General features: G+C 38.2%; 1 protein-coding gene across 1 annotated transcript in view; it reads left to right on the top strand.

Moving 5' to 3' along the window:
* MAP3K21 (mitogen-activated protein kinase kinase kinase 21) overlaps positions 1-25,636 on the top strand; it is a 46,954-nt gene extending 21,318 nt beyond the window's left edge. Inside the window, exons 2-10 of the mRNA XM_063124375.1 lie at positions 1,939-2,119; positions 6,311-6,459; positions 7,754-7,929; positions 9,767-10,007; positions 11,489-11,611; positions 15,298-15,448; positions 18,877-18,971; positions 21,271-22,029; positions 24,134-25,636. Coding sequence (XP_062980445.1) covers positions 1,939-2,119; positions 6,311-6,459; positions 7,754-7,929; positions 9,767-10,007; positions 11,489-11,611; positions 15,298-15,448; positions 18,877-18,971; positions 21,271-22,029; positions 24,134-24,531 — 2,273 coding nt within the window. The 3' untranslated portion in view covers positions 24,532-25,636. The remainder of the gene's footprint in view (positions 1-1,938; positions 2,120-6,310; positions 6,460-7,753; positions 7,930-9,766; positions 10,008-11,488; positions 11,612-15,297; positions 15,449-18,876; positions 18,972-21,270; positions 22,030-24,133) is intronic.
* The last annotated feature ends 575 nt before the right edge of the window (positions 25,637-26,211 follow it).

Raw genomic sequence — 26,211 nt, 5'->3', positions numbered from 1 at the left:
CTATCTCAAGTGGGCTTGAACACACTTGCTGCTGTTGACAGAGATAGGGGACCTTAGGGAAGTTTCAGTGAGGTAGTCAAAAGAGTTCTAGTTTAGTGCTTTAAAGTAATTTCCAGATTTTGCATCTGCTGTTTGTAAACTTCAGTCACATATGATTGAGCATACAGAATAAGCCCAAAGTTGTAAAGATTGTCTTCCTGATACACTTACACTTTTTTTTCTTTTAAGTATTCTGCCATGCAATTTCTCCACCTTCATTCTACAGTGGTATAATACAGCTAAAGATTTATGGTCTCATCTGTTGTTCTTGTGAACTAGGCTGCAGGTTCAACTACGAGCAAAGTGAACACCAAAATGGGAAATAGAAGTCGTTTGAAGGTTTTACTTCCAGTTTTTATTAAGCACAGTTTGTCATGTCATTCGAGACAACAAACTGGTTAAGGTTAAACTACATAAATGCAAAAATTCACCAGCGCTGACAGGGGCAGACTACTCCCTCCCTGCCACCAAATTATGGAAAATATGATATCATCCAGGTACGCCACTTGTTCACTGGTTGGCCTGAAAATGGAAACAGACCACAGCTGTAATTGGCAGGGCAAGGAGAGATGATTCCCTGAGGTGACATGGTCACCCTTTAAATGGTCCCTGGAGTGGCACTAGATGGCAAGGGGGGAAGTGACAGCGGAGGATGGAGAGTGAAGGAGAATGACAATGGGGAGGAAGAGGCATGCTGTAGAACTAAGAGAGACCAAGTGGGGAAAGGCAGCGGAGGAGAGTAACAATCAGGACTACAAAGCAAGCAGAGGCAGAGCAAGAAGGGAACAAGGAGGAGAAACAGACACATTCAAGGCTAAGGGGGACTTCAGGCAAGTTTCACTCCAGAGAATCCTGGCAGTTGCTACTTGGCCATGGAGGAGAGAACTCTGTACTGCCTCACCCCATCACAAGGTACCATACCAGCCAGCAAGAAGCCCCTGATAGGAGACTGAGGTGGAGATAACCCAGCTGAACATACCCCAGAGAGGGGAGAGCCCCTGTTTCTGAAGGGCTACTATCACTTCTAACATCCCTCTGCTTATTCCTTTTGGGTAAACCCTGGTTTGCTGCCTGATCCCGAAACAAATAAATAGAGGCCACGAATTGATAAAGACCAGAACTCTGGAAAGTTCCCAAAGAAACATGAAGCTGAAGATACTGAGAAGGAGTTGTTGTTGACCCTGAGAGGAGGAAGAGAAACTTACCTGTGAATCCAATAAATGAGACTCCATCCAATGAGGGGCTAGCTGTAAAACCCTGACCATTGTCCATGAAATAACTATAAAGCAGAATAAACTCATAGCTAACACTTTACTGTTCTGTACTTTGTTAATGGCCTCCATGAAGAGACTGGTTTTGATGGTCCCCTGCCAAGGGAAGTGGTCACAGTTAACCACAGTTTCTTAGTCCAGAAGACATGACCACCTACAGTTAATGGAAACCTGAAGCAGGAGCTTCCAAAAACCTTGCATCTGCACTGGAGGAAGAGGGGAGTGGGGAGCATACAGCACGGAGGCTCACTGCAGCTCTTTCAATCATGTGTGTTTCTTCCTCAGACGTTATGTGGCACATGCAAGTAGTCCACTTGTACTAACTCTAAAATGCGTAAAAAAGTGGCTCAAAGTTAGCATATGCACTTGCCTGAAGCCGCACAAGTCCCACAGAAAAATAATAAAAAACAAAGTCACAGTTGAAATGTTTAGTGAATTGCACCCTGAAACTCTTACCAGTTTTATTTGCTTATAAAAGCTGTAACATACATTTGTGAAAAGGAAACATTTATACCTACAATTTTAAATATAAGCAATATGTCAAATTAATTGTAGACAGATTATGTGTATGTGTTCAGGTGGGTCAAATTAATGCTAATGACAATCTAAATATTTTGTCCCTTTGCAGTTTTGTTGCTTGAGAAGATAGAGAATGATGATATTCATAACAAAACTCTGAAAATTACAGACTTTGGCTTGGCTAGAGAGTGGCACAGAACAACTAAAATGAGTGCCGCAGGAACCTATGCATGGATGGCTCCTGAAGTTATCAAGTCGTCCATGTTTTCTAAAGGAAGTGATATCTGGAGGTAATTCCCCCCCCCCCAAATTCTGATTTTTTGAAAAATGATTTCTGGAAAGCTCAATGATATTTGAAGTAACGTGGTTGAGTGGTTTTTTGCATCATTAACATACAATGCAATCTTAACAGGTTTTTGTTTTAATGACAGACATAGATTTTTAAATGATAGATGCTTTATTTTATTTACTTACATTATTTGTATACTGCTTTTCAACCATAATGGTTTACAAACCAGTTTAGTATAATAAAATCAGATTTAGAGGCTGGTCATATATTCCACTTACATTGATAGATGAAGTTTACTAGGTACCGTTGTAGGGCTCCTTGCTGTCCTCCCCTTAAAGATGATGATGGTAGCAAAGGGAAGTCCTGAGGGTTTTTTCAGAATCCTCTCCCCAGTCCACCACGTGTTCCTTCTTCCATTACTGCTACTGTTCTGGAGAGAGGGTAGAGCTGGCTTCAGCCCTTAGAGCTGTTGCTCACAGTGAGGGAGAATAGCCTTACTGATGGTGGCAAAGGGTGGTCCTGGTGGAGAGCAGGTATGTTTGTGTTTGCATGTTTGTGTGGAGATGTTCATCAGAGTTCTTAGCACTATTTACGACATGCCAGTGTCTAGTCTGTATAATGCAAGTCATTTGGCTTTCATATTTCAGTAATGAGGCTTGGAATATCATAAGAAACTCAAGAATTATTGACTGGGCATTGTGATAAAAGAAAATGAAAATTCTGTACCAAGGAGATCTCAATTCTGCTACTCATATAAATTATGGAGACTCAGCAATATTGCTTAATTTCTCTTGTTTTTCATAATTTATTCTGCATTGCATTGATAGTTAGCATACTTTAGTTGTATAGAGACAGTTTGGATACAACACTAAGCCATAGTTTAGCATTATGAGAATGAGTCTGTGTGAGCCTCGGGTTCCTGCACTCCCTGTTCTTTCTTTGGTGTGGGGCGAAGAGGAGTCTGGAAGCGTTCACTTGCATTATAAACCAATTGCAGCATGCTATGTCATCCAAACCCAGGCGCTCTGTGGTTAATCTTCAGTATAGTTAATGGAAACAAGTCAACTTCAAACCAAGGAGGAGAGGGTAAGCGGGGGAATATGCGAGCCCAATAAATAGATAAGGCTGAGGCTCATTCTGATGCTAAACCTTACATCCACATGCAGCCATAAAGAAACAACAGGACAATGCAGGACACCAAGGTCACACCCAAAGTCACCCGTGTGTCTTTTGAGACTTCAGTAGGCATCGTCCACACAATTTCAAGCATATCTTCTCAGCCATAACGTCAACTTTACTTAAAACAAAGCAAAACGAAAACTGAAAATTGCAAAAGCTGAATCCTATACCCAATTACTTGCTTTATCTGTGCTCTTGACATACAGCCCACATTATTAGTTTCCCTCATAATATAATGTGGTAATTTCCTTTGAGGCTCCAAATCTTTATTCTTTGATCTTGAAACTCAACTGCTTGATCCTTAGTCAAAGAAAAAAGATCTTATACTGTATAAATGTGTGTTGCTAATTTACAGTTTTCTATTCCTTTGGTATATTTGCTAGTACTAGCACATACAACATTCCTTAGTATTGTTATGCCTCCATTTATTTGGGAACAAACCCTCTTGATTTTAAAGTGTGCTTAGCATAGTGTGCTTAGCATTGTGGCTTTAATTGTTTACTGCTAGGAGAGGTTGCCATATACTGAATTTCAGTGTATTTGATGTGGGGGAGGATAAAATGACTATAGTTTTCCCTAAACAGCTTAATTGCAGGTCCCGGTTAACTTCTGTTATAGCTACATTTTTAAGAGTGAACTTCTTTTGTAGTTTACTAAAACACGTCTTTTCTCTGCCTTTTTTCTTGCATGCTTTTCTTATATTACAAAAGTAAATATGCAAAGATGGAGTTTTAACAGTGGTTTCTGTTTTATAAGGATTATAATGGGTAATTTGGTTGTGCAGTTCTTGTTTGCCAGATATTCTCTACATTATTCTCAAGATCTATTTGCTAAGTACCTGCTATGGGAAGTGTGCACAGGCCTCTATTTTCCTAGGATAGCCTGGTGTGGTGCTTGAGTGCATGCTCCCATGTGTGCAGTCCGAGGAGGGAGGGAAGTGCACCACATAAGAGAATACTACTGTCTTTTTGCATAGTGCTTCAAATGGGGCTGCCTTTGAAAATGGTCCAGAAACATCAGCTGGTCCAAAACAGAACAGAAACATTGTTAACAGGGACTGGCCAACGTGATCATATTATGCCAGTACTTTCCCATCTGCACTGGCTGCCAGGCCATTTCCAGGACCGATTCAAAATACAGAGCCTTAAGTGGCTTTGGGCCAGGTTATCTGAAGGATCATCTCCTCCTATATGTACCTGCTTGGACCCTCAGTTCAACCTCAGTGGTCCTTTGTCTGGGAGCCTTCACCAAAGGAAATGAGGTGGGAGGCTACTAAGAAGAGGGCCTTTTCTGCTGTGGCACCCCAGTTGTGGAATACACTTTTAGTTTTTCAGCTTCTGTTTTAAATTTGGTATTGTATCTTAAATCAATCAGTCAATCAAATTTTATTTGCACCAAGCCATTGGCCATTGCAATTTAGAACAATTAACTGAGCATAAGGCATAAAACAGACAATAAATGTCCAGAGTTCAAGAAAAAACAAAGTCCTTAACATATAAAACTCAGTATCTTCAAGCAAATAAAACATTAAATACAGTTAAGGCTAAAATTATATAATTTAAAACTCAGGGTGCAATTGCAGCCCTCATTTTAATAGCAATTGCTAAAAAATTTGCAGTTTTTGCTGTACCCATCCTGTTGCAATCCTCAAGAAGAAAGTTCACATAATAATCAGTTGAACGCCATGGATAGGGCTATCTTAAATCTTTGCACTGCAGCTAGGTTCTATTTGGTCATTTTTATTTATATAATGTAGTTTTAAACTTTAAAAATATATATTTTATTTTATAATCTTGAATTTTATGGTTTTAATTGTTGTGAGCCACCCAGAGAGCATTGGCTATTGGATTGTGTAGAAATGAAATAAATAAATAAATAAAGTAGTTTATCCTTTACTATGCTTACAGAGCCTCGTGTGGCGCAGAGTGGTAAGCGGCAGTTGCTGCAGCTGAAACTCTCTCCACGGCCTGAGTTCGATCCCAGCAGAAGCTGGTTCTCAGGCAGCCGGCTCAGGTCGACTCAACCTTCCATCCTTCCGAGGTTGGTAAAATAAGTACCCAGCTAGCTGGGGGAAAGGTAGCTGCGACTGGGGAAGGCAATGGCAAACCACCCCGCTACAAAGTCTGCCAAGACAACATCAGCGAAAGCAGGCGTCCCTCTAGGAGTCAGCAATGACTCAAGTGCTTGCACGAAGGGTTCCTTTCCTTTTTTTACGCTATGCTCATCTCAACTGCAAATGAAAAGAATTAAACTTTTCAAAAACTATGAAATGTGCATGTGGATTGGTTAGATTGGATGTTTAATTGTGAGAGAAATAAACGTAACTACCCCATGCTAAAACATTTTTTGATAGAAGACAGTACCTTGTGAAGAACTCAATGTCCTAAGAACGCCACCCATCCTGTGAAATAATTGATTCTATGTTGCTTTTGAGGCTTAAGAATCATTTAGCTGAATGGAACTGACATAAATTTCAAATTAGACAATTGGTTTCAAATCTGTACCCCGCTCTGAAATCTTAATGATATAAGGCGAGATATAAAGGTTTTAAATAAATAAATAAATAAATGATAATGTACATATTACAATGAATTGCCTCTTTAATTTAAATGTAATTTAAATGTTGAAAATCTTGTGGGAAGGAGTGGTAGAATAGGAATTATTCAGTTCTTATTTTGAGTGTCCTCTTGATTGCATCGCACAAGCTTCTAGAAACAAATATGCTGAAACCACCTTCTCTTCATTAAACCCTTCTTTGTGTATGTGGATTTTCATTGACTTCCAAATAACATATCTATGGTTGTAACACATTTCATTTCGCTACAAGCATGTGTAGCATCACAACCAGAGAGCTTTCTGATGGAATAGTCTTTGTTGTAGTGTTTGTGGGTTTGTTCCTTTCTTTCCCAAAGTACTTTCCTAAAGTGCCCATTTTACTTTTTGTTTTGCCTTTTAGTAAGTCATGTGTCAACATTAAGAAAGCAAATTTAACTGTTTAAAAATTTATTTATAGTTATGGCGTTTTGCTGTGGGAACTGCTTACGGGAGAAGTTCCTTACCGTGGCATTGATGGTCTTGCTGTGGCTTACGGCGTTGCTGTCAATAAGCTTACTTTGCCCATTCCATCCACCTGTCCTGAACCATTTGCTAAACTAATGAAAGGTACTTGTGCTGCTTATTAAAACAGTTGCTATAAGGTTACTTGCATGCATGTTGTCTATTATGTGTAAGTTTTTAGTTTCTGAATTTTATTTAATATGGTGCTAACTTCTATTCAGAAATAGAAAGCATTGCTTTTCCATTTCATTGCAGTCCTGTACTAAAAATATTTTAACACATTCAGCACTGGAACATATAGCTCATTTTAAAAGCTGCATTCATCTTTGAAAGTGCTTGCTTTTGCTTATTTATTCAGTATGCTATATTCTGTCCTTCCAGCAAAGTTGCTCAGAATAGTAGTGGAGCTTCACCATAACCTGTGGGAGATACAGTAATTTGTGTAAAGTCACTCTGTGAATTCCAAGGCTGATGGAGGATTTGAGCTGGGTATCCCCCATCCAACTTCATAGAACCATAAAATAGTAGAGTTGGAAGGTGCCTATAAGGCCATCGAGTCCAGCCCCTCGCTTAGTGCACATTAGCTAGTGCATCGCATTGGCCTTTATATAAATGTCTAGTCCTTAAAGCTGTGAAGAAAGACTAGAAAATATATTAACAATGCCTGATGAAATCTTGCAATGCCCTGTATATCACAAACCATAGGCCACCTGGCAGCTAAGCTTGGGGCATCTGATTCTCTTCACCATGGCAGTTAAAGAATCAAAAGTGAGATAAAAAGCAGCCTGCAGTTATCCCAGCGTTTTATTGGTTTTGCTGGTTCCCATGCTGAAGAATCCATGTCAGGGAAAAGAAGGAAACTGTCTTTTTAAAAGCTGTTGTGTGCCACCCTTATCATAAGGCCAGTTATATGTTGTCAAAGGGGTAATTGACATGTGACGGAGCATAGGGTTGAGATACAACATTGTGTGTGACTTGGGTATGAATGCGCATGGTGAATGCATGTGTAATCTATTTGCTTTTCTTCCATCCCTTTTTGAAAGCAAAGGTTCACAGAATTGTTCTATATCTTGTATACATTGTTCCATGTGTATACCCAAGTCACATGCTACATTTCATGCACAGCACCAGACACTCCCAGCTTTGTGTCCTACTCTATATAGGAAATAGTATTATTTGTCGCAGTCTGAACCAGACTTTACCAAGGAAGTACTGTGTTAATTTTTATGAGACTTGCATAGGAACAGTTCCAGTGAACTGAACCTATATAAAAAGGAAAAATTGCAGGTATGTACATATTTTACAAAGTAAATGCTAAATAGTTTAGAATTCTTGCAAGCTGGTTTACAGCCAAGTAGCTCTCCCTCTTCTTCTGACTCATATAATTGATGAATTTTAGAGTGTTGGTCGCAGGATCCTCACATTCGGCCATCATTTACCTTGATTCTTGAGCAGCTTACTGCCATTGAGGGAGCTGTTATGACTGAGATGCCTCAGGAATCTTTCCATTCCATGCAAGATGACTGGAAACTGGAAATCCAACAGATATTTGATGAACTAAGGACCAAGGAAAATGTAAGTGAATTTTTAAGAAAAGACACTGAGATCATGCTTTATCTGTGCTTAAATGCAGTAGGATAATAGTTATAACTTTTAAATACGCAGTTCAGATGTCAAACTGTAATTGCTCTTTAATTCTTTTAAATTGCTCTTTTCAATTATTTTTATCTCTCATTCAACATCATGGTTTGTACAATTGCTTCATATTATTTAACAAAAGCACTTCTTTTAAGGACTAGTGTAAGAATAATAAATTCAGATGTCTTGTATATTCTGGCTCCAGTCTATTTTCTAGTCAGTTATTTAGGTTATATCTTTTGTTTCCTACTCTGTTAAAATTAATAAGATGTTCAAATGTAGTTACCCTCATGGGTCATCAAAACTAAGGAAAACCAGTGCTAAAAGAGCAATTATTTCATTTGTTCAGCATTTATTTTGAAGGTCTAGATCATCTGACTTGTTTCTGATATACTAGCTCTGCTATTGCATGTCACAGCTGCAAATCATGGGGACTTATGCCATCTGTGAGCTATTTCTGCATTCTGTAAACAACCTCCAATTGTGATGTGTGAACCCCGACCGATGGTTTGTTTAGGAGCTAAACAACCCAGCAGTTAACTCCTGGTTTAGCTCCTAAAGAAATCATTGGTTTGGGTTTGCACATCACAATGAAAGCCTCCAATCACACCAATCACAGGTTGTTTACAAGATGTGGAAGCAGCTACCATGCAGCACATGTTCTGCCATGACATGCAAACTGCCTCATTGAGATCTTTGTCTTGTTCATAGTATAATAGGGGAAAATGAAGGTCAATAACTTTATAGAACTCCTTTGTTAATTTGGTAGGAACAAATTTCTTTTGGTGTCTGAGATTGAATGGAATATATTTTTAAGCCATTTGGGCTTTGGTTTGTTGCTACAGAGGAAAATCATTTTAATAACACATGGTAATTTTATGTTCCCACAAGTCCTTCAGTATTTAAATTTATTTTAACTTAACTGATTAAAAGCCAGAACATCAATTTTGTTTTAGAGAAACTAAATTTCTATATAATTAAAAAAAATGCATTTTCTTGCCCTGATATGTGAATATTTAAGAGATGCATATGCATAAATATGAAGGTTCCTTAAAGAAATAGTTAGAAATATTCATTACAACAGACGGCTTCAGTCTGAAGCATACATAATATTCTTGAGGTAGGACTGTTTATAGTGAGTGATAATTACAATGAATTGCAAAACAAAAGTTTATTATTATTTTTAAAAGTGATCTCATTCATGTGCCTCACATTTTTTAGCATGTGCACAACACCAGGTTAACTATTTGTTATTCACAATTTTTAATATTAAACTCATTTAAACTACAATCCTGGTTGCCTTTCATTATCTACATTAAAATCTTTCCTGCAAGAGGAGGAGAGCTCTTGAGGCAGTGACATGCTGGTTAGATTTTATTTAACTGGTGTACTATTGAAAGCTGACATTTCCCCTTTCATCCTCTACTATAGGCCAGAGGCAGAATTGTGTCCGTTTCCTAAAATAATAATTTGGAGATACAGATTTGGAACTGTTAATAACAGACCCAAGTGATGAAAGAAACAATAAGACGATGTTTCTGCCCTGTCCTTAATCCAACAAAGTCTAACCAGATTATTTAAAAATAGAATATACCTGTCTTTTTTATGATCAGGTTTCTGCTAGACATTCTTTCCCTTTTAAAACAGCCCATTGAGAAAAAGAGAGAGAGAGATTTTAAAAGTGTCCTGGTATCCAATCCATGAGGATTTAGAGATGTTTTTATCACAAGGCAGAAAACTATATCATAACTGGTATTTCTGTAACTATTGTTAGGAGCTGAGGTCACGAGAAGAAGAGTTAACAAGAGCTGCTCTCCATCAGAAGTCTCAGGAAGAGTTGCTGAAGCGGCGTGAGCAACAGCTAGCGGAGCGAGAGATCGATGTATTGGAACGAGAACTAAATATTTTGATATTTCAGTTAAACCAAGAGAAGCCCAATGTGAAGAAGAGAAAGGGAAAGTTTAAAAAAAGCCGATTAAAACTTAAAGATGGGCACAGAATTAGTCTGCCTTCAGGTTTGCTTTTTTCCCCTCCTCTCATGCAGTTTTTTGTTTTGTTTTTTGAATGGCTAGTGCAATTGCAGTTTTAAATTCTCTGGCTGAAAGTTTCAGAAATCACCATTAAAATATTAAATCCAGCTCTATCATTATCTTATGTTTAAAAACAGGCGGCCATTATCAGTGGTATGTAAAAAATGGGTAATGTTTTGTAGAGATTGGTGTTTCCCCCAGAACACTTGCATGTTCAATTTAGAACTCTTTTCTGCCTTCCAGTCAAGGAAAAGAGGGTATGGAAGCAGACTGGGGAAGTTTGCTTTGAAATAAGAACCAGGAAGTTGTGAATTCCTCTCATGTCCTATTGATTTCATATCATATTTATATTCACTTCAAAGTATCTGTTACTGATATCTTATGGGTCTATGAAAGGACAGCCGATACGGGTACCTCTTCTATTGGTGGACTAAGTTAACCCAAACTCTGATTTTTCTCTCACACTTTATGGGAATTTAGAATATAAATGTGAGCCAACATCAACAAAATGGCACCACTCTTTACACCCCAAGTTTCAGTCTGGCTGTAGAGAAGCTAGCTTAATCTACAAGTATTATATCTTTTTGGTGGTATTTCTATAATTTATTTATTTAGATACACCTATTCTGCTTTATAGCCCCAAGAGACACTCATGCTTTACAAAAGTTTCCAATAATAATAATAAGAAGAAGAATAAGAAGAATTTGTTTAGGGAAAGGAAAGAGGTAGATACATAGCTTCCTTATCCTTAGTGTTTCAGTTGGCAGTATCATATTGTTAACTCAGGCCATTTGTCTATTATAGCACACCTTTCTCAGAAGTGCAGTAACATTGCTGGTTACCTGTTCTTCATCTTTTACACTTGATGCTTTTTCATGAGGTATAAACTGAATAGCCTATTAAGACTGAATTGAAAGCCAGCAGTTGCTGCCATGACCAATTTCTAAGTGCTAGGAGATGGTTGCAGTTTTGCTTATAAGGGCAATTTTTTCTCTCCATTCAGTTTCTGTTGCTACATTTCTCTGCACAGCACTAGTTAACTACTTAACTATTAAAGCTAGTGTTCTGCCATATCATATATGCTGGGATTGTATATAGGAAAACCAGGTTCAAATCCACAATCAACTGTGAAGCTCCCTGGGTGATTAACCTGCCTCGTAAGGTTATTATGTGGCAAAGGCTGCAATCCTAAACACACATATAAGGGAGTGTGTCCCTTTGATGTCAGTGGGACTTATTCGGGAGTAAACAGGTTTAGGATTGTGCCATAAAAACACTCCCCTGACTCTTTGGACGCAAGGCAGGATTGCTGATGTAACAAATATTTGATTTTGAACTTATGGTCAAGTTTCAAAAATTGGCTATTGCTGTGTAAATCATTATTTAATGTAAAGTAGTATGATAGTCTAAATCTTGAGTTTTTATTTAGAACACTGAAACTTAATGTATTCTTTTACTTATAATAGATTTTCAGCATAAGATAACAGTGCAAGCCTCCCCGAATTTAGATAAACGAAGAAGTTTAAACAGTAACAGCTCTAGTCCACCAAGCAGTCCACCAATTATTCCCCGTCTTCGAGCTATACAATGTGAGTCTAAACTGTTTTTTCTTATTGTATTGACCTTGATTCTCTTAATCTTGAATGATCTTATTCGCTTCCTCATGCAGTAGATTTTTATTTGACTAAGGCTGCAGTCCTAACTTACCTGGAAGTAACTCTGTTGTTGATCGCTGAGTAACATAAGAGGTCAATTATGCATATTTTTAGTATAATTGAGCTTGGGGATGGCAAAACCCAGTGTGCAAAAAGGACAGTAACAGAACAGATGAGGAAGAACCAGAATTAAGAATATAAGAAGAGACATGCAGGATTAGACCAAGGGTCCATCTAGTCCAGGACTCTGTTCACACAGTGGTCAAATAGCTGTCAAACAGCAACCCACAAGCAGGACATGGTGCAATAGCACCCTCCTGCCCATTTCCCCAGCAATTTGTGCATATAAGCTTACTGCCTCTCATACTGGAAGATATTATATGTTTCTAAAATATGCATCAAAACACAAACTATTTCTTAACTGGAGGGTTTGGATGCAAGGCCTAGATGCCATGGAAGCATTTTTGAATCTAATTCAAGGAAATTGTCTTCACTTGAGAAAGAAGTGAGCAAACACAGCACCTGCTCAGTTACACGCCTCATATATCAGCTCTACTGATGCCAGTTGTTTACTCATATGTGATTGGCTGCAGGATTATAGCTGCTATCTACTGAGGTAGAAATTAGAAAATTACTTACTTACTTTGCACTCCTGTAATGTTAAGGATAGCCTTGATGGATCAAGAAATGATCTGTTAGACAAGCATTCTGTTTCCAAAACTAGCCAGTCAGAGATTTCCTGAAGTTCACAAGCAGAGAATGTAGGTGCTGATGGCCTCTGTTGATCATTCCCAAGGTCTGGTACGTAGAACTGTATTGCCTCTAAATGTAAAACTTCCATGGAGCTATTATGGCTAGTAGTTATTCATAAACCTACCCTCCATAATTTTGTCTAATCGTTTTGAAGTTTTACAGGTTGTATCCAACATAATGCTAGCAAAAAAATAATACAAGGAGTGACATTCCACTACTGTTTCTGTGTTCTGTTAAGCAGTTGCACTCATGATACAATAGGTGGACCTAGCACAAGCAACACCTAGCGTAACGAAGTCATCATGAGCTGTGAAAGTGCTTGTGCACTGGCTTGTGCAAGTAGAATCAATTTTTGGATTTGATACTTGCCCAAGTATGAAACTGGGCTTTCCACAAGCAATAGAAGCTTTGCACTAGCAGAATGACGCCATTGGCACAACCCTGTGTTGAGGTCTGCGATCATAATTTAACTGATCTTGTAGAATTTGGAATACTGTTTTTCTTTCTAAATAATAGATTCCTAAATATGTCTTATGAAAGACTGAAAATGTGTGGGCAGTGTTTGCTAGAATGCAACTGGAGCTTTCTAGTGGAGAGAGAGAGTACAGATTGTTACATTCAGCTTATATTCAAGTGTTTTCCCATTGCACTCAGTCCCTAATGTTGGTTAATTATTCAGTATCTTCTGTTTGAAGGTAATAAATTATCACTCCTGTTTCCCAGAACTGAAAGGGACTATTGTCTGTCAGTCTTTTAACCTGGATGTCTTGTAAACAAAAGATTATTTTCCTCTCTTTGAATACCATTTTCTTAATCCTTTGTTCCCATTATCTTCTGTTCTTTCAGAGTTGATAGATAAAGCTGAAGGAGAGCTCTTACAGACATTAAAACTTGTGTTCTTATTTGGGTAAAGCTTGAAACTGCTTTCCTACTCAAGCAGTTCAGTTTCTCCCCTTACCTGATTTCTGCTGCAATGCAGTGGCATATTCAAAGGAAGGAGTGCCTCTTCAATTGAACGAATGGATATGTTACCACTTTTGTCAAGGCCCCTCTTATACAAAAGTGAAATCCTAAAACCTGATGCACCTACTTTTAACAAAATAGTCTATAAAAGCAATTTCTCCTGTTGCAAAGTTGTTGTTTTTAATTCTGCATCATATATAAACAAACATTGTTGGTAATATGTTTAACCAGATTTACTTGATTCTTCCTTCAGAAAACTAAAAAAGGTCTTGTTATAAGTCTAAATTAAATTATCATTTTGTTGGAAACTTATAGGCTCAAACTATATGTTGAATTTTCAGTAGATTGACAGTTAATCTTGAATTGTTAAGTGTAGGAAACTTCAGCATGTTGGACATAACCCATTGGGTTGGATTCTGAAAATCATGAGCTTGCAGATGGGGATTTTCTCTCGGCCACCTCCCCACTGCAGTCTTCTGCACTCCCTATAAAGCCACCCCGGAAAATTAAGGGATGGGACAGTATGGGATCAGGTATAGGAGGCTTCTGTGGGGAATATGAAACAAGGTGCTTCCATCCTATTTTTGGCAATAATCTCCTGTACCACAGCGTGCCCTATTCCAGAGCATCCTCCAGTTCTCAAGAGCGGCTTTTCATGGACAAAGAGGGCCTAACATTTCCCTTCTGCAAGTTTCCTTCCATTCACAGTTCTCAGGATTCATTCCAATATGTTTAGGGAAGATGCAATGAAGTATAGGTATTTTGTAATATTTTCACAACTTTGTGTATGTTTAACCAGATCTAACCAAATTCCATCTAAACATGCCTCATTCACATCTTTTTCCATTCCTGTGCTGCATAAAAGTGTTATGTGCCATGGCAACAACTCACCTGCTCTTCTCAATTTAGTGGCCCAACATTCCTTATATTAATGTATTTTTGTGGCTAGGTTGCTATATTGACTTAAATCAGACATCATGCCTATGATTTGGCATGAAGTCCGAATTGATCACAACATACTAAACTGTGATCACACAGTCAGCAGCTATTGCATACAATCCTAAACAGCTTTTTTGTCAGTGTCGTCAGTCACAGGCTTTGGCTATTTTAAGGTGGTTCAGACGTTCCCTCCTTGATCTTAATTTGCTCAACTATTTCTAGGATGTATTTAATGTCTCTGTGCTTTGGGACATCTAGATAACATTTTCAATACTGATATTTACTTAATACCAAGTTGAAGTTCAGCTTGGTATTTTCATCTATATTCTTTAATTGTTTCTTTAGTGATTTCCAAAACAGACCCAAGTACAGCTAATGGGCAAAGAAACAGTATATATGTGTACCAACAAGATGTAGATATCACAAGCGAGTATGAACTTCCCAGTGGGTATAAGAAAAAAGGCAAGACCACATTAAATCATACATGGTGTTGGTAATTTCTTGAGTAAATTTGTATGAAGTGTTAACCTGAATACTTACATGGATATCCATTACAGAGATTATGTTTTGGATTAGTGCAAATACATTATCTGTATATTATGCCATGACTTTCTCCTATTACATTATATCACAAAAGGCATTTCTGTACAGTTATATCTGATGTAAGTGTTCAACATCTATAGCTTGTCTGAATTTATCTAAATATAAAGAAAAATTAAAAGCATGAAAAAGAATCACTAACTTTCCCTTGATTGACTTAATTTCTTTTTTTACTCTCCTGCCTTGGTAGATCAAATATTTCTTTGCCTGCTTAATTTTCTTATCTTTTTGTCTGGCCTTCAGTGGAAGAAAATCATCTCTTTCACAGTGGCATAATGTGAATGCTAGATAGGTTGCATTTTCAGAGATATACTACCACACTGCTTATGAAAGAACTGCTATTGTATTATTTTGTTTTTCTGCAGTAACTTCAGATGAAAGCAACAGAACGTGGGGAAGAAGCACAACTTCTCATCAGGAAGAATTTGAAGATGTGAAGCGAAGTTTTAAGAAGAAAGGTTGTACGTGGGGGCCAAACTCAGTTCAAACAAAAGACCGTGCCGATTGTAAAGAGAGGTATGCCAGCCTTGTGACATGGGAAATATGATACAAAGTACATATAATACCTTTTTAAATATATTTATTATTACTTACCCAATGTGTGGGTGTGTGGTGGAGGGAACACAAAAGTCTGAACTGAGTTGTGCAGTTTGAACTCATTTGGAATATATTGGAAGTGGGGTGGACAGATGATAGAGACAAGCTCTTAACTGAAAACACCCTTTATTTTTATTAAATGCAAACATGTGAATTACTGGAGGTTTTTCGGCACAAAATTAAAGAGATGCCAGGAGTTAAAGATCCATAGAGGGTTCAGAGGTGCTCAGATTTATTCTGAGCAAAGTTGTTGCTTGGTACTGAGAACCATCAATTACATCAGAGACTTTCAGCTTAGCTATTAACTATTAGCTGCCTCGAGTGCCATTTTTCTTGGTAGAAAGGCGGTTACAAATTAAATGCATAAATATAAACTACTGACTCTGAATTTGGAAAATGTTTACCCTTATTCTGGCTTCTAATGCAGGACAAGAAAATGGGTGTATTCAAACTCCTTAGTAACATTGGTTTCAGTAATGTGGGTTTTCCAGAAAATTTTGAATTTGAAAATTTCCCATTGTCCTAAATCATTAGAGATCTGATTTTGCATTGTTCATTTGATTTCTATTTAGTAAACTAACCTTTTTTAAAAAAGGCATGTTACATTTTACATACTGTAGAAATATTTGAAAAGTTTTCCCAATAGCCAAAAGTAGTTGAACTGAAATGTTTTATTAAAGGGGTGGGGTGGAGGGAGAAGAGAATTCAAGACAGTGCAGTTAGTGTGGTTTAAATGTTATATTCAGAGTCAACACTTTACTTAAATATCTATTTTTATTGGAATATTTGTAGATATTTTAAAACACACCGACTCAGTAGCATATACTTCATTTACATTAGATTTAAAGACAAAAATGAAGGCACTGAAAACTGTTCATGGAGGGTTGGAGACCGAATTCTTTTCCGTTGATGAAAGAACTCCTTCTGACCTGGTTCACATGACATGACAGTCCACTGTGGCTTAATTTACCTGTGCAAGCTGTCATATTGTGTTGGGTGCCCATGGGTGCCATTTTTGCACAGCGCCCACAGGTGCCTGGTTTACCATGTCATGCAAAAACAGTTGGCAGGCCCAGGCCCATGGGTGCCCGACACAATGTGACAGCTCCCATGGGTGTGCTGTTGTGTTGTGCGAAGAGGCCCACTGTTTTGGGAAGGAACTCCATCTAGTGAATGCTTCCACTGGAGGAAGAGGGTGGAGAGGTGATCCTCACTGATTTCCCTTGCCCCTCTGCAGCCCCCTGTGCCCCTCTACCACAACCCTATTGTTGCTAACTCCCTGGAGCAGATTTTTGGGATGTAAGGGGAGGTGAAATCAGCAAAAATTGCCTCCTACTAGTGGGAGCATGCCATCTGTCAAATTCTAGCACGTTAGAATCCAAGCCATTTTAATTTTAGCATGCCTGAAGGGCTGTGTACATACATTTATGTGCTTCCTAGGGATAATTGTCTGAAAAAAGAAAATTACAACATTGATTTCACTAGTGTTGTATCCATTCAAGTTGTGCAATTTAACTTGGATTCCATTAAATTGTTACGTTACACATTAATTTTACGAAACTAATTTAATTCTAAATTTTGTGTGGAAAAATATAGTAATGTAAAAATTTCCATTTCAGAAAATATACCACCACCGCCCATCTTTGGTTTATATACAGAAAGTGGGCTTTCTCACATGGTTCAACTAATTAAGGATCTTTTTTTGTCTGTTTAAATATTTGTTCAAATCTAGATTATAGGGCAGTGGTTCCCAATTGGTGGTTCACAGACCCCAGGGGGTCCGCGTAACCCACTCAGGGGGTCTGTGGCACCATTCACATATTAGCTCTGCAAGGTCCACATTTTAATAAAAGAAAATACGCCATCTCCCGTGCTCCGTTTGCTTCGACAGTGACGTCATGCATGAAAGCACCTGCGTGATTTAGCGACTAACTTCACAGATTACTTCCCTGCACCTAATCCTGAAAACTCATGGATAAGGAATCCTTTTGAATGTGGTGATGTACAACTAACAACTCTATCTCCGGAAGAGCAAGATGCACTTGTTGACATGACTTGTTATGGTTCATTGAAATCATTTTTCAAACAATATGGACTGGACCAATTCTGGGTGAAGGTTTTTCCTGATTATAAGAAGTTAGGTGAAAAAGCTTTGAAACATCTAGTTCCCTTTTGTTCCACATATCTCTGTGAACAAACATTTTCAACATTTTGTTATATGAAGAACAAGCATAGAAATTGGCTCGATGTTGATCCAGATTTGAGATTAAAAATAGGAAATATTGAACGGGATATGGAAGGGATTGTTCAGGACAAAAAGAGGCATGATTTCTCCCATCACATTTAGGTTTAGTAGCTGCTAGACATGTCATAATTTGTTCAATTGTAAACTAGACGTTAGTAAAATTAAATTTGTCTTTATAGTCCTAACAAAATCATTGTCATTTTTGTGTGGTAATATCACAAATATCACAAATTTTTATGGTCTGTTTTTTAGTATCCCTAAAATCCTTTGCTTATTAGGGGCCACCCCTTATTTTCTCCAAAAAATTGCTTCGCACAGGTAACTACCATAGAGATAACAAAATTTTCAAAAGTAGGGGGTCCATGACTTGGCATTTGAAAAACAAGGGGTCCGCAGTACTTAGCTAATTGGGAACCACTGTTATAGGGCATTGGTTCTGAGGTTAATTGCAGGTTTGAGGATACTATTGGTTTATGTTCTACTAAAAACTCACATAAAGCGGGAAAGCATCTTGTGAATGTGATTTAAAGCCAGGGCAGGTTTTACTGCTATTTGCCTCAGTTAATGCCTATTAGGGTTGTCATTATTTAAAACCTAACTTTGACTCAACTGTATGCATTTGGTTCAGGAACTGTCAAGGCCCTTCATTACTATTTTTCTTGTCATCTCTAATCCAAGATCACAAATAAGCTCTTGTCATGCACTTTGAATTGAATTTCATTTAAGTCTGTGCTAAAAAAGAAAGGGGAAGGGTTCCAATTACTAGATGATAAGAAGAAGAAAATCATTGAAGTAGTGACCGAAACTAGAATTTAATAGTTTTAAATACAGGTTTTAAATCTAATAGTTATGCTTTTGTATTAGTCTTTGGGTTTAAGTATATATGCATCTTTTTAAAATTGTTTGTTAAATTTGGCCCTGTGCTATGGCCTATGCCTTACACAATAACTAATCAAGTACTGTAACAATGGCTAAAACTTGTTGTTTTATGCTGGGTGGAAAATCTGTTACGTTGTGCATGTTCTTTATTACTTCAGTAGAGCCATCATATCTATGGAAAGAGAATAATTTCCTTCATATCAAAGAATTTCTCTGATTTCAGAGTAAGACCCCTCTCAGATGGTAGTAGTCCTTGGTCAACGCTTTTGATGAAGAATCAAAAAGGTGTTCCATTAGCTTCGTTGTTCATGGAACAAGGTGAGTGCGTATATAGCTGAATAAAGGGAAATACTGCTTTTATTTTTCAGGGTCTAGTATAGATTAATACCCAAATTAAACCACAGGCTTTAGATTGCTTGAATTTTGACCATAGGTTAGAGGCTTCTGAACACGTAGGGTGAGTTCAGACAATCACAGTGAGGAAAGCAACGATCGTGGCTGCTCCCTCTGCCTCCACAAATGCCATGTGCGTGACCACCATTTGCATTATTCCTGTCCAACCTTGGCGCACAATGCACGGGGAGGGTCATATCCACCCTACGACCTACGACATGCAGTAGAGGTTGTAGGATGGGTACGTACACACCCTGCAGCACATTTGGATGGGGGCAGGGGGAGCAGCCACAATCGTTGCTTCCCTCACTGTGATCATCCAAACCCAGTCTTAGTGTTTGACCCTCTTGCAAATAACACAAAATGCACCTCAGCTTCACAAAGCTTGAGGATATTTGGCAGTGGGAAGCTTATGCTCTCGAATTTTACATTAGTGATACATTATTTGTATTTGTGCTTTTAACCTGTTGGTTGTTTTATTATGGTTTTAATTTTTGTGAACTGCCCAAAGAGCTTCGGCTATTGGGTGGTATAAAAATGTAATTAACAAATAAATAAATAAATAAATAAATGATTACATTGCCACTCCTGACCAATTCTATATATTGCAAGGTAATGAAATATAAACTCCTGCTTCACCCCACAAAGGAGTTGATGTGTGATATTCCAAAAACAATACTACAACATTCTGTCAAATTCATCTTCTCATCTTGAGTGGATTAATAAAAAGGAGATATAATCACTCTGTTAACATGGACAACAGAACTTTGTAAGGGTAGTTAGAAGGCCTAAAAGAGTGATTTATTTTTTTTAGATGTAAGGGGGGCATTATGTTTAGAGACAATATCATGTTCCATCTTGTCATGTAATATAAGCTGTAGCTATCAGGAAATCCTGACCCAGGTTGTCCTGCCCTGACCCTGAGATCCTTTAAATGTAGGCATTTAAGATTAAACGTGAAGTTTCACATACAAATCATGAAATATATCATTTAGTTATATAGCTTATTCAATGGAATGCCACAGAGGCATTCATAAAAGCAGGGGGAACCCCATGCCATTTACATGTCATAGCAGCATTTACATGTCGTAGCACTGTGAGTTAACTCACAATTTGCAGGGATGTATGGAGTGTATGAGCCACACATGAGCCATTTCTACTTTGAATAATTACACTACTATATTTTTCCACACAAAATGTACCATTTTAGAAATGCATTGGTTCATAAAATTAATGAATAGTGTAATGAATAAATGCAACCCAAGTTAAATTGCACAACTGAGATGGATACAATAAAAGTAAAATCTGAAAATTAAAGTTGTAATTAACTTTTTTCAGGTTACTGTCCCTAAACGAGTTTGAATCTATGCCCAATTCATAGGTTGTTAGTGTGATGTCCAAATCCAAACACCCTGGGTTGTTAATGGGTTATTCAACCCACAATTAACCCAAGAAGAAATCATACATTAACTCTTGGTTGTTTAACCCATAAATAGCCCAGGGCGTCTGAGTTCAGATATATTAATAACCTACGAATGGGTCATTTGTAGGTTGTTTATTTAACCTGGAAATGACTCATATGAAGCTTGCATGTCCTCATAAATCGTGGGTTAATTAAACCACAATTTGTCACTGTGACATGCAAACCAGGGCCTAATCTACACCAAGCACGATATTGCACTATGAAAGTGGTATATAAAAGACAGGAGCCACACTAATGCTTTATAGCAGTATTAAGTGCACTGACAAATGTTGGGGCTCATTGACACATACCATATACCGCTTTCATACTGCAATATCCTGCTTGGTGTAGGTTAGGCCCAGGTCAACATCTCACTATGTACAGCAGCAACGGCATTCTGAATTTTTTTTTAAATCCAAATAAATCCTCCATCAAGTTTTGTAGAAGAAGAACAGTAGTAGCGAAATCAGGAAGCAATCATTGCCTTTTTTGCTTGTGACTGGTTAAGTTTTCTACTTTCCTCTTAAAGCAAAAAGGGTGTGTGATCTATAGTAACTACTGCTTTTATTCTTGATGATTGAAGCTACATCAGAACTGTGCAGAGATATTACAGTTCCTAAGCAGTCATCATCATCAGTTTATTGTGCTAGCCAAAGGCCATGACAAATACATAATGTCTATAATTTCATATTGGTGGTGGTGGTGGTGGGATAGAATTTTACATTTGAATATAAACATTGAACAAATATTGTGTTTCTACAGAGCAGAGGCTTTTTCCCGAAGGTTTGGATAATAAACGACCAAAGCAATTAAAATTGCCAAATCAGGCCTACATTGATCTACCTCTTTGGAAGGATGACCAAGGACTAAATTCTGCAGAACAGGAGAGCTTTGAAGAAGGAAATTCTGCAAGTTCTGCAAATAGCACTCCACAAATGACCCCTACGAATAGTCTTGGAAGAACATTACAGAAAAAGAAAACTGACTCTGTGTTGTATGGGTGCACTGTCCTTCTTGCATCTGTAGCTTTGGGCTTGGATATTAGAGAGCTGAACAGATTGCAGGTTTCAGATGAAGTCCTGCCTAAGGATGAAAAGAAAAAGCGTGATGGACTCTTTCAGCGAGCTTCAAAGTTTCGGAGAAGTGCAAGCCCTGTAAGGCTGCAGTCCAAAAAGGAGGAGACACAAATCCCTTCACTATGTCCATCTGCAAGTACTGTGAGTCTTCTGTCTATGTCTTCTGTTTCCACTAAGTGCCTCCTTCAGTCTGATAGTGAAGATACAATTGTGAGCGCACTACCCAGTAACAGAGATGTTCCCATTAAACATTTTTTGTCTGAAAGCCATGTAAGCAAAAGAGAGCACGTAGCCAAAGTTGATCCTGCCACTGATTCTAACTTGCCATCTCCCAGTCTTCCTCTGAAGCCAGAAACTCAATGTATGCCAAATGCCTCTTCCTCAAAAGTGAGAGTTTGGGGTCATAGACGGACAGTATCAGATGGAAATCCATGTCAGTCAACAAGTGAGTATACCAAAATTCTGTGATGTTGCTTGTCTGGACTGTAATTAATAAATAACGCTGAAATCATCATGAAGTAGTAATTTGCTTCATAAGCAATAGGTAATAAAGAACCAATGAAAGTTAGTTGTATAGTAATTGCCCCAACTTTGAGCTGAAGGAAGGTGACTGTGAAAACTGCCATTCAGAGCAGACGGTAGTGGGCCAGATGGAGAAGTAGTCTGACCAGTTATAAGACAGCTTCCTATGCATGTGATTCTCTCTATACAGAAAGAATAAAAATGAGAGGAAGAGAAGGCATAGATCTCAAATATGAATACTACAATGAGTAGATTCTGTTTTGAGAATTTGAAGTTAGCAGTTCATTGGTCACACTCATTGGTCCTGGGTTGCTGTCATTAGAAACCATTCACTGTACATCACAACCAAGGCATTTATACCATTTATCCACAGAAATGCAAGTGAACTCAAAACATTGCTTCAGACTTTACCACTCTGTCACTCTCCAGGTGCTGATCCACTGGTTATGGTCTGCTTTGAGATGAATAATAGTAGAAAGGATCTGAACATCTTAAAGGCTAAGACTTGATCTAACTCAGGACTATCCATATGTTTTGCTATATTGTTTGTTTGTTTAAAGGAGTTCTAGATCACTCTTCATCCTCTCAGGATTTCAGGGGCAGAGAACAATCAGGATTTCAGGAGCAGTGAACAATCAGTTATATCACAGAACAATAAAACAGCAGATATCCATATCCCACAGTAGTTTAATCATTCCAAATAGTTTAAGCCATTTCATCCAGGTTATACAGTATTTGTAACACACACACATACACCCCTACACAGCAGGAGTTTATCAGGTGCCCTAACAACTATCCTACAGCTGCTCTACAGAATGGTTTAAATCAGTGGTTCCCAAACTTTTTCAGGTAGCCGCCCCTTTGGTTCCACAAACTCATGCCCATAACCCCAGGGAGGTTAACGGTGGCGGCAAGCCCAGCGCCAAGGAGCACGCAGCAGGGCCAAAATGCTTCTGCAAGAGAATGCATGTGCTTAAAAAGCAGGGCAATCACAGCAGTATCCTAACTTAATTTTTTTCTAAAAAAAATCTCCATTTTTTGCAAACCTCTGCAAGGAGGAGGCACTCTGAGGAGGGCCTTAGCTGATGAGTGTAGTATATTTGGGTAGGGTCATGCCGGGAGAGGCGCTCCATCAGCCCGAGTTGTCCGGAGCCGTGCTGCAAACAAGACCCTCCTCAATCCACACGTATTAATACCGTTTAAGAAGAGTCCTTTTAATGGTGAATTGAAATGTTTCAAAAGCAAAAAAACGCTAATAACGAGACATATCCTGCTTGGTGTGCCCCACCATGCTGGCTGCAAACAGAGGCATTCGCTCCCTTTTCCCGCCTTCCCTCGGCAAGCCTGGGGTGGGTGCTTCCCATTTAAAGCGGCCGCGATCCTGCTGGTCTGGGCGCCTAGGCTGAGCAGCTGCAATGGCAGCCGGGCAGAGGAGCTGAGCTATGGAGCTGAGAATAAAAAAGGGGCCGTACTGCACGCAGCCCCTTTAAATGGGAAGCACCCACCACAGGCTTGCCGAGGGAGGGAGTGAAAAAAGAGCAAACACCTCTGTTTTGCAGCCGGCGGGGTGGGTCACATCAAGCAGGGTATGTCTCCATTAGCGTTTTGATGCTTTTGAAACATTTCAATTCACCGTTAAAAGACTCTTCTTAAATGGCATTAATACTTGTGTGGATTCTTCCCCTATATGGCTTGGGACCAAACTGCCTTCTCCCATAAAAATGTCCCTGGTTTTAAGACCTTCTGGAGAGGCGCTTCTCGGAAAAGACCACCTCGAGTGCGCCCCTGCTGCCCCCTTGCCTCTTAACGCCCCCCCCATGCAATCCCACCACCCCCAAGGGGGCGGTACTGCCCACTTTGGGAACCTCTGGTTTAAATCTATGAAATATCATGACACCTGCTTTACACGTCTCTTGCTTCTAGAATTGCTAAAACTATTAGCCAGTTATTAATATATTTGCCACTCTCTTTGTACCCATCATATATTTATTTTAAATTCCTCTTTGTTGTTTTTCTCCTTTAACTAGTTAATGGAATTGCTAATGGCGCTCCTGAGATTCTGCATGCTTCATCTCACCAGCAAAGAAACTTCTACAGTGATCCTTCACCTGAAAAGCAAAGAACTGTCAATATTATACCAAGACCTCGACCTTCTTCTTTAAGAATCAGGCTAGATCCTTGGCAGGCAATTTCACAAAGTGTGAAGTCAAGCCCTTTTCAGATGGATAATTTAGAGGGTGATAAAAGACATACAAAGGCTAACACATTGATAGACACCGAGGAAAGAACTAAATCCCACATGCCCTCTTTACTTGATATTGATGTAGAAGGTCAAAACAGCGACTGTACTGTGCCTTTATGCAGGATTAAGAGTAAAGCATGTCGGCCATCAATATATGAACTGGAGAGAGAATTCTTGTCTTAAGTGCCTTGTATTTTTAATGCCCTTTTAAAACAAAAAAATGTAAAGATTGTGGTGTGTCCATTATGCTGGTTTTTTCTAAATTTTATGATTAGTAGAGCTGGTACTGCACCAGATAAATTAAATACTAAATAAGGAAAGAATATTCCAGGGGAGAGTTGCTCTACAACCCCATCTATAGTGTTGGTGTTCCAGAACAGTATTCTCAATGAATATACTTTTTTTAAAATACAGTCTAGGTTTTGCCTTTTGCTTTATTCCATTAACAATTTGATCTGCAATATACTAAAGTTCCATTGTGGTCCATAAATGTTCCGTCTGCACTTAGCTTATAAGAAAGAGTACTATTGTGAACTGTGATTTTCTTAAGATACTATTGTACAAGTTTACCATCCTATGTTGAGTACAGAAATAATAGTGTATACATTTAGTAAATAACCATGGTAGATAGTTTTAGGATGCAGGTATAATACTTAATGTTACCTTAACTACAACAAAGATAGGATTTTCCTGAGGTAGTTACTGCCAATTAAATATAAAGTTACTCAGAAATATGCATATTTGGGGTCACAGTTTTCAGTTGAAGCATATTTTGACAGGGCAGTCTTCACTTAGCAATTTGGTTAAAAATAGTTAAGACCTTTCATGTGCAGTACCAGGGTAGTATCCAGTGGGGCACAATCGCTAATGTAAATTATGTTGCGCTAACATAAACTTCTTTAGCACAATGCCAATGGCTTTCACTAGCCTGTTGATTTCCCCAGGGGAATTTCCTTTCTGGAGAAATTGAGGAACCAGTTAACAGCATTGACATTGACGTGTAACACTATTAGTGACACTGTGTTAGAGTAGTTTATGCTAGCGCAAGGTCCTTTACGTGGCATTTGCACCCTGTTGGATACTGCGTTTATTATATATGGGTAAAAGTACCCTTCAATGTGTGTGTATTCATGGGTCCTGTTGAAAAATGTATTGGTATTAGACTTGATCAACAGGTGACTTATTGTACTTTGTAATAAGTGGGTGGGGAAGAAATTGAAAAGAAGGGCATTTTTAATATTAATAATTATAATAATAAATTTATTTCTTACCCACCTCTCCATTTTGATTGAGGCGGGGAACAACAGTAAATATAAAAATACATAAAACTGAATTAAAACATTATACATTGATAAAACATCCTAAAAATATTCTAAAAACATCTTAAAATTCCACTGGATAGGCCTGCCGGAAGAGATCAGTCTTTCTAGCTTTCTAGAATGCATTTTTAAAATAAGATTTGTTTTGTTCAATGTACTAAATGTCTAGTACAAATGAAAATGATGTTAGAGAACCTCAGTTATTGAGGAAAGTTCCAATTAAATATATACTTTTACTGTGCCAATTATTACTATTTGAACTTGTCAGTATACGGTCTTTAAAAAGCTAAAAATTCTGACTTATTCAATGTCATTAAATGTAGAACAATTTTTAGTGTTTTTAAAAGCTAAACAGCTGCCAGACTACTATATGCGCAATACTGGAAAAAGACTCAAGTACCATCAATGGAAGAATGGCTCCTCAAGGTTTTGGAGTTGGCGGAGATAGCGAAACTCACAATGTTAGTAAGAGAAAAATCAACCTCATTTGTATTGGACTGGAAACCTCTGATAGAGTATATACAAGAGTTGCAAAAGAATGCTT

This window comes from Elgaria multicarinata, chromosome 4, assembly GCF_023053635.1.
Source record: "Elgaria multicarinata webbii isolate HBS135686 ecotype San Diego chromosome 4, rElgMul1.1.pri, whole genome shotgun sequence".
Taxonomy (NCBI): Eukaryota; Metazoa; Chordata; class Lepidosauria; order Squamata; family Anguidae; genus Elgaria; species Elgaria multicarinata.
The sequence above is the reverse complement of the archived record's forward strand: the minus strand, read 5'-3'. Positions and strand labels throughout refer to the sequence as shown.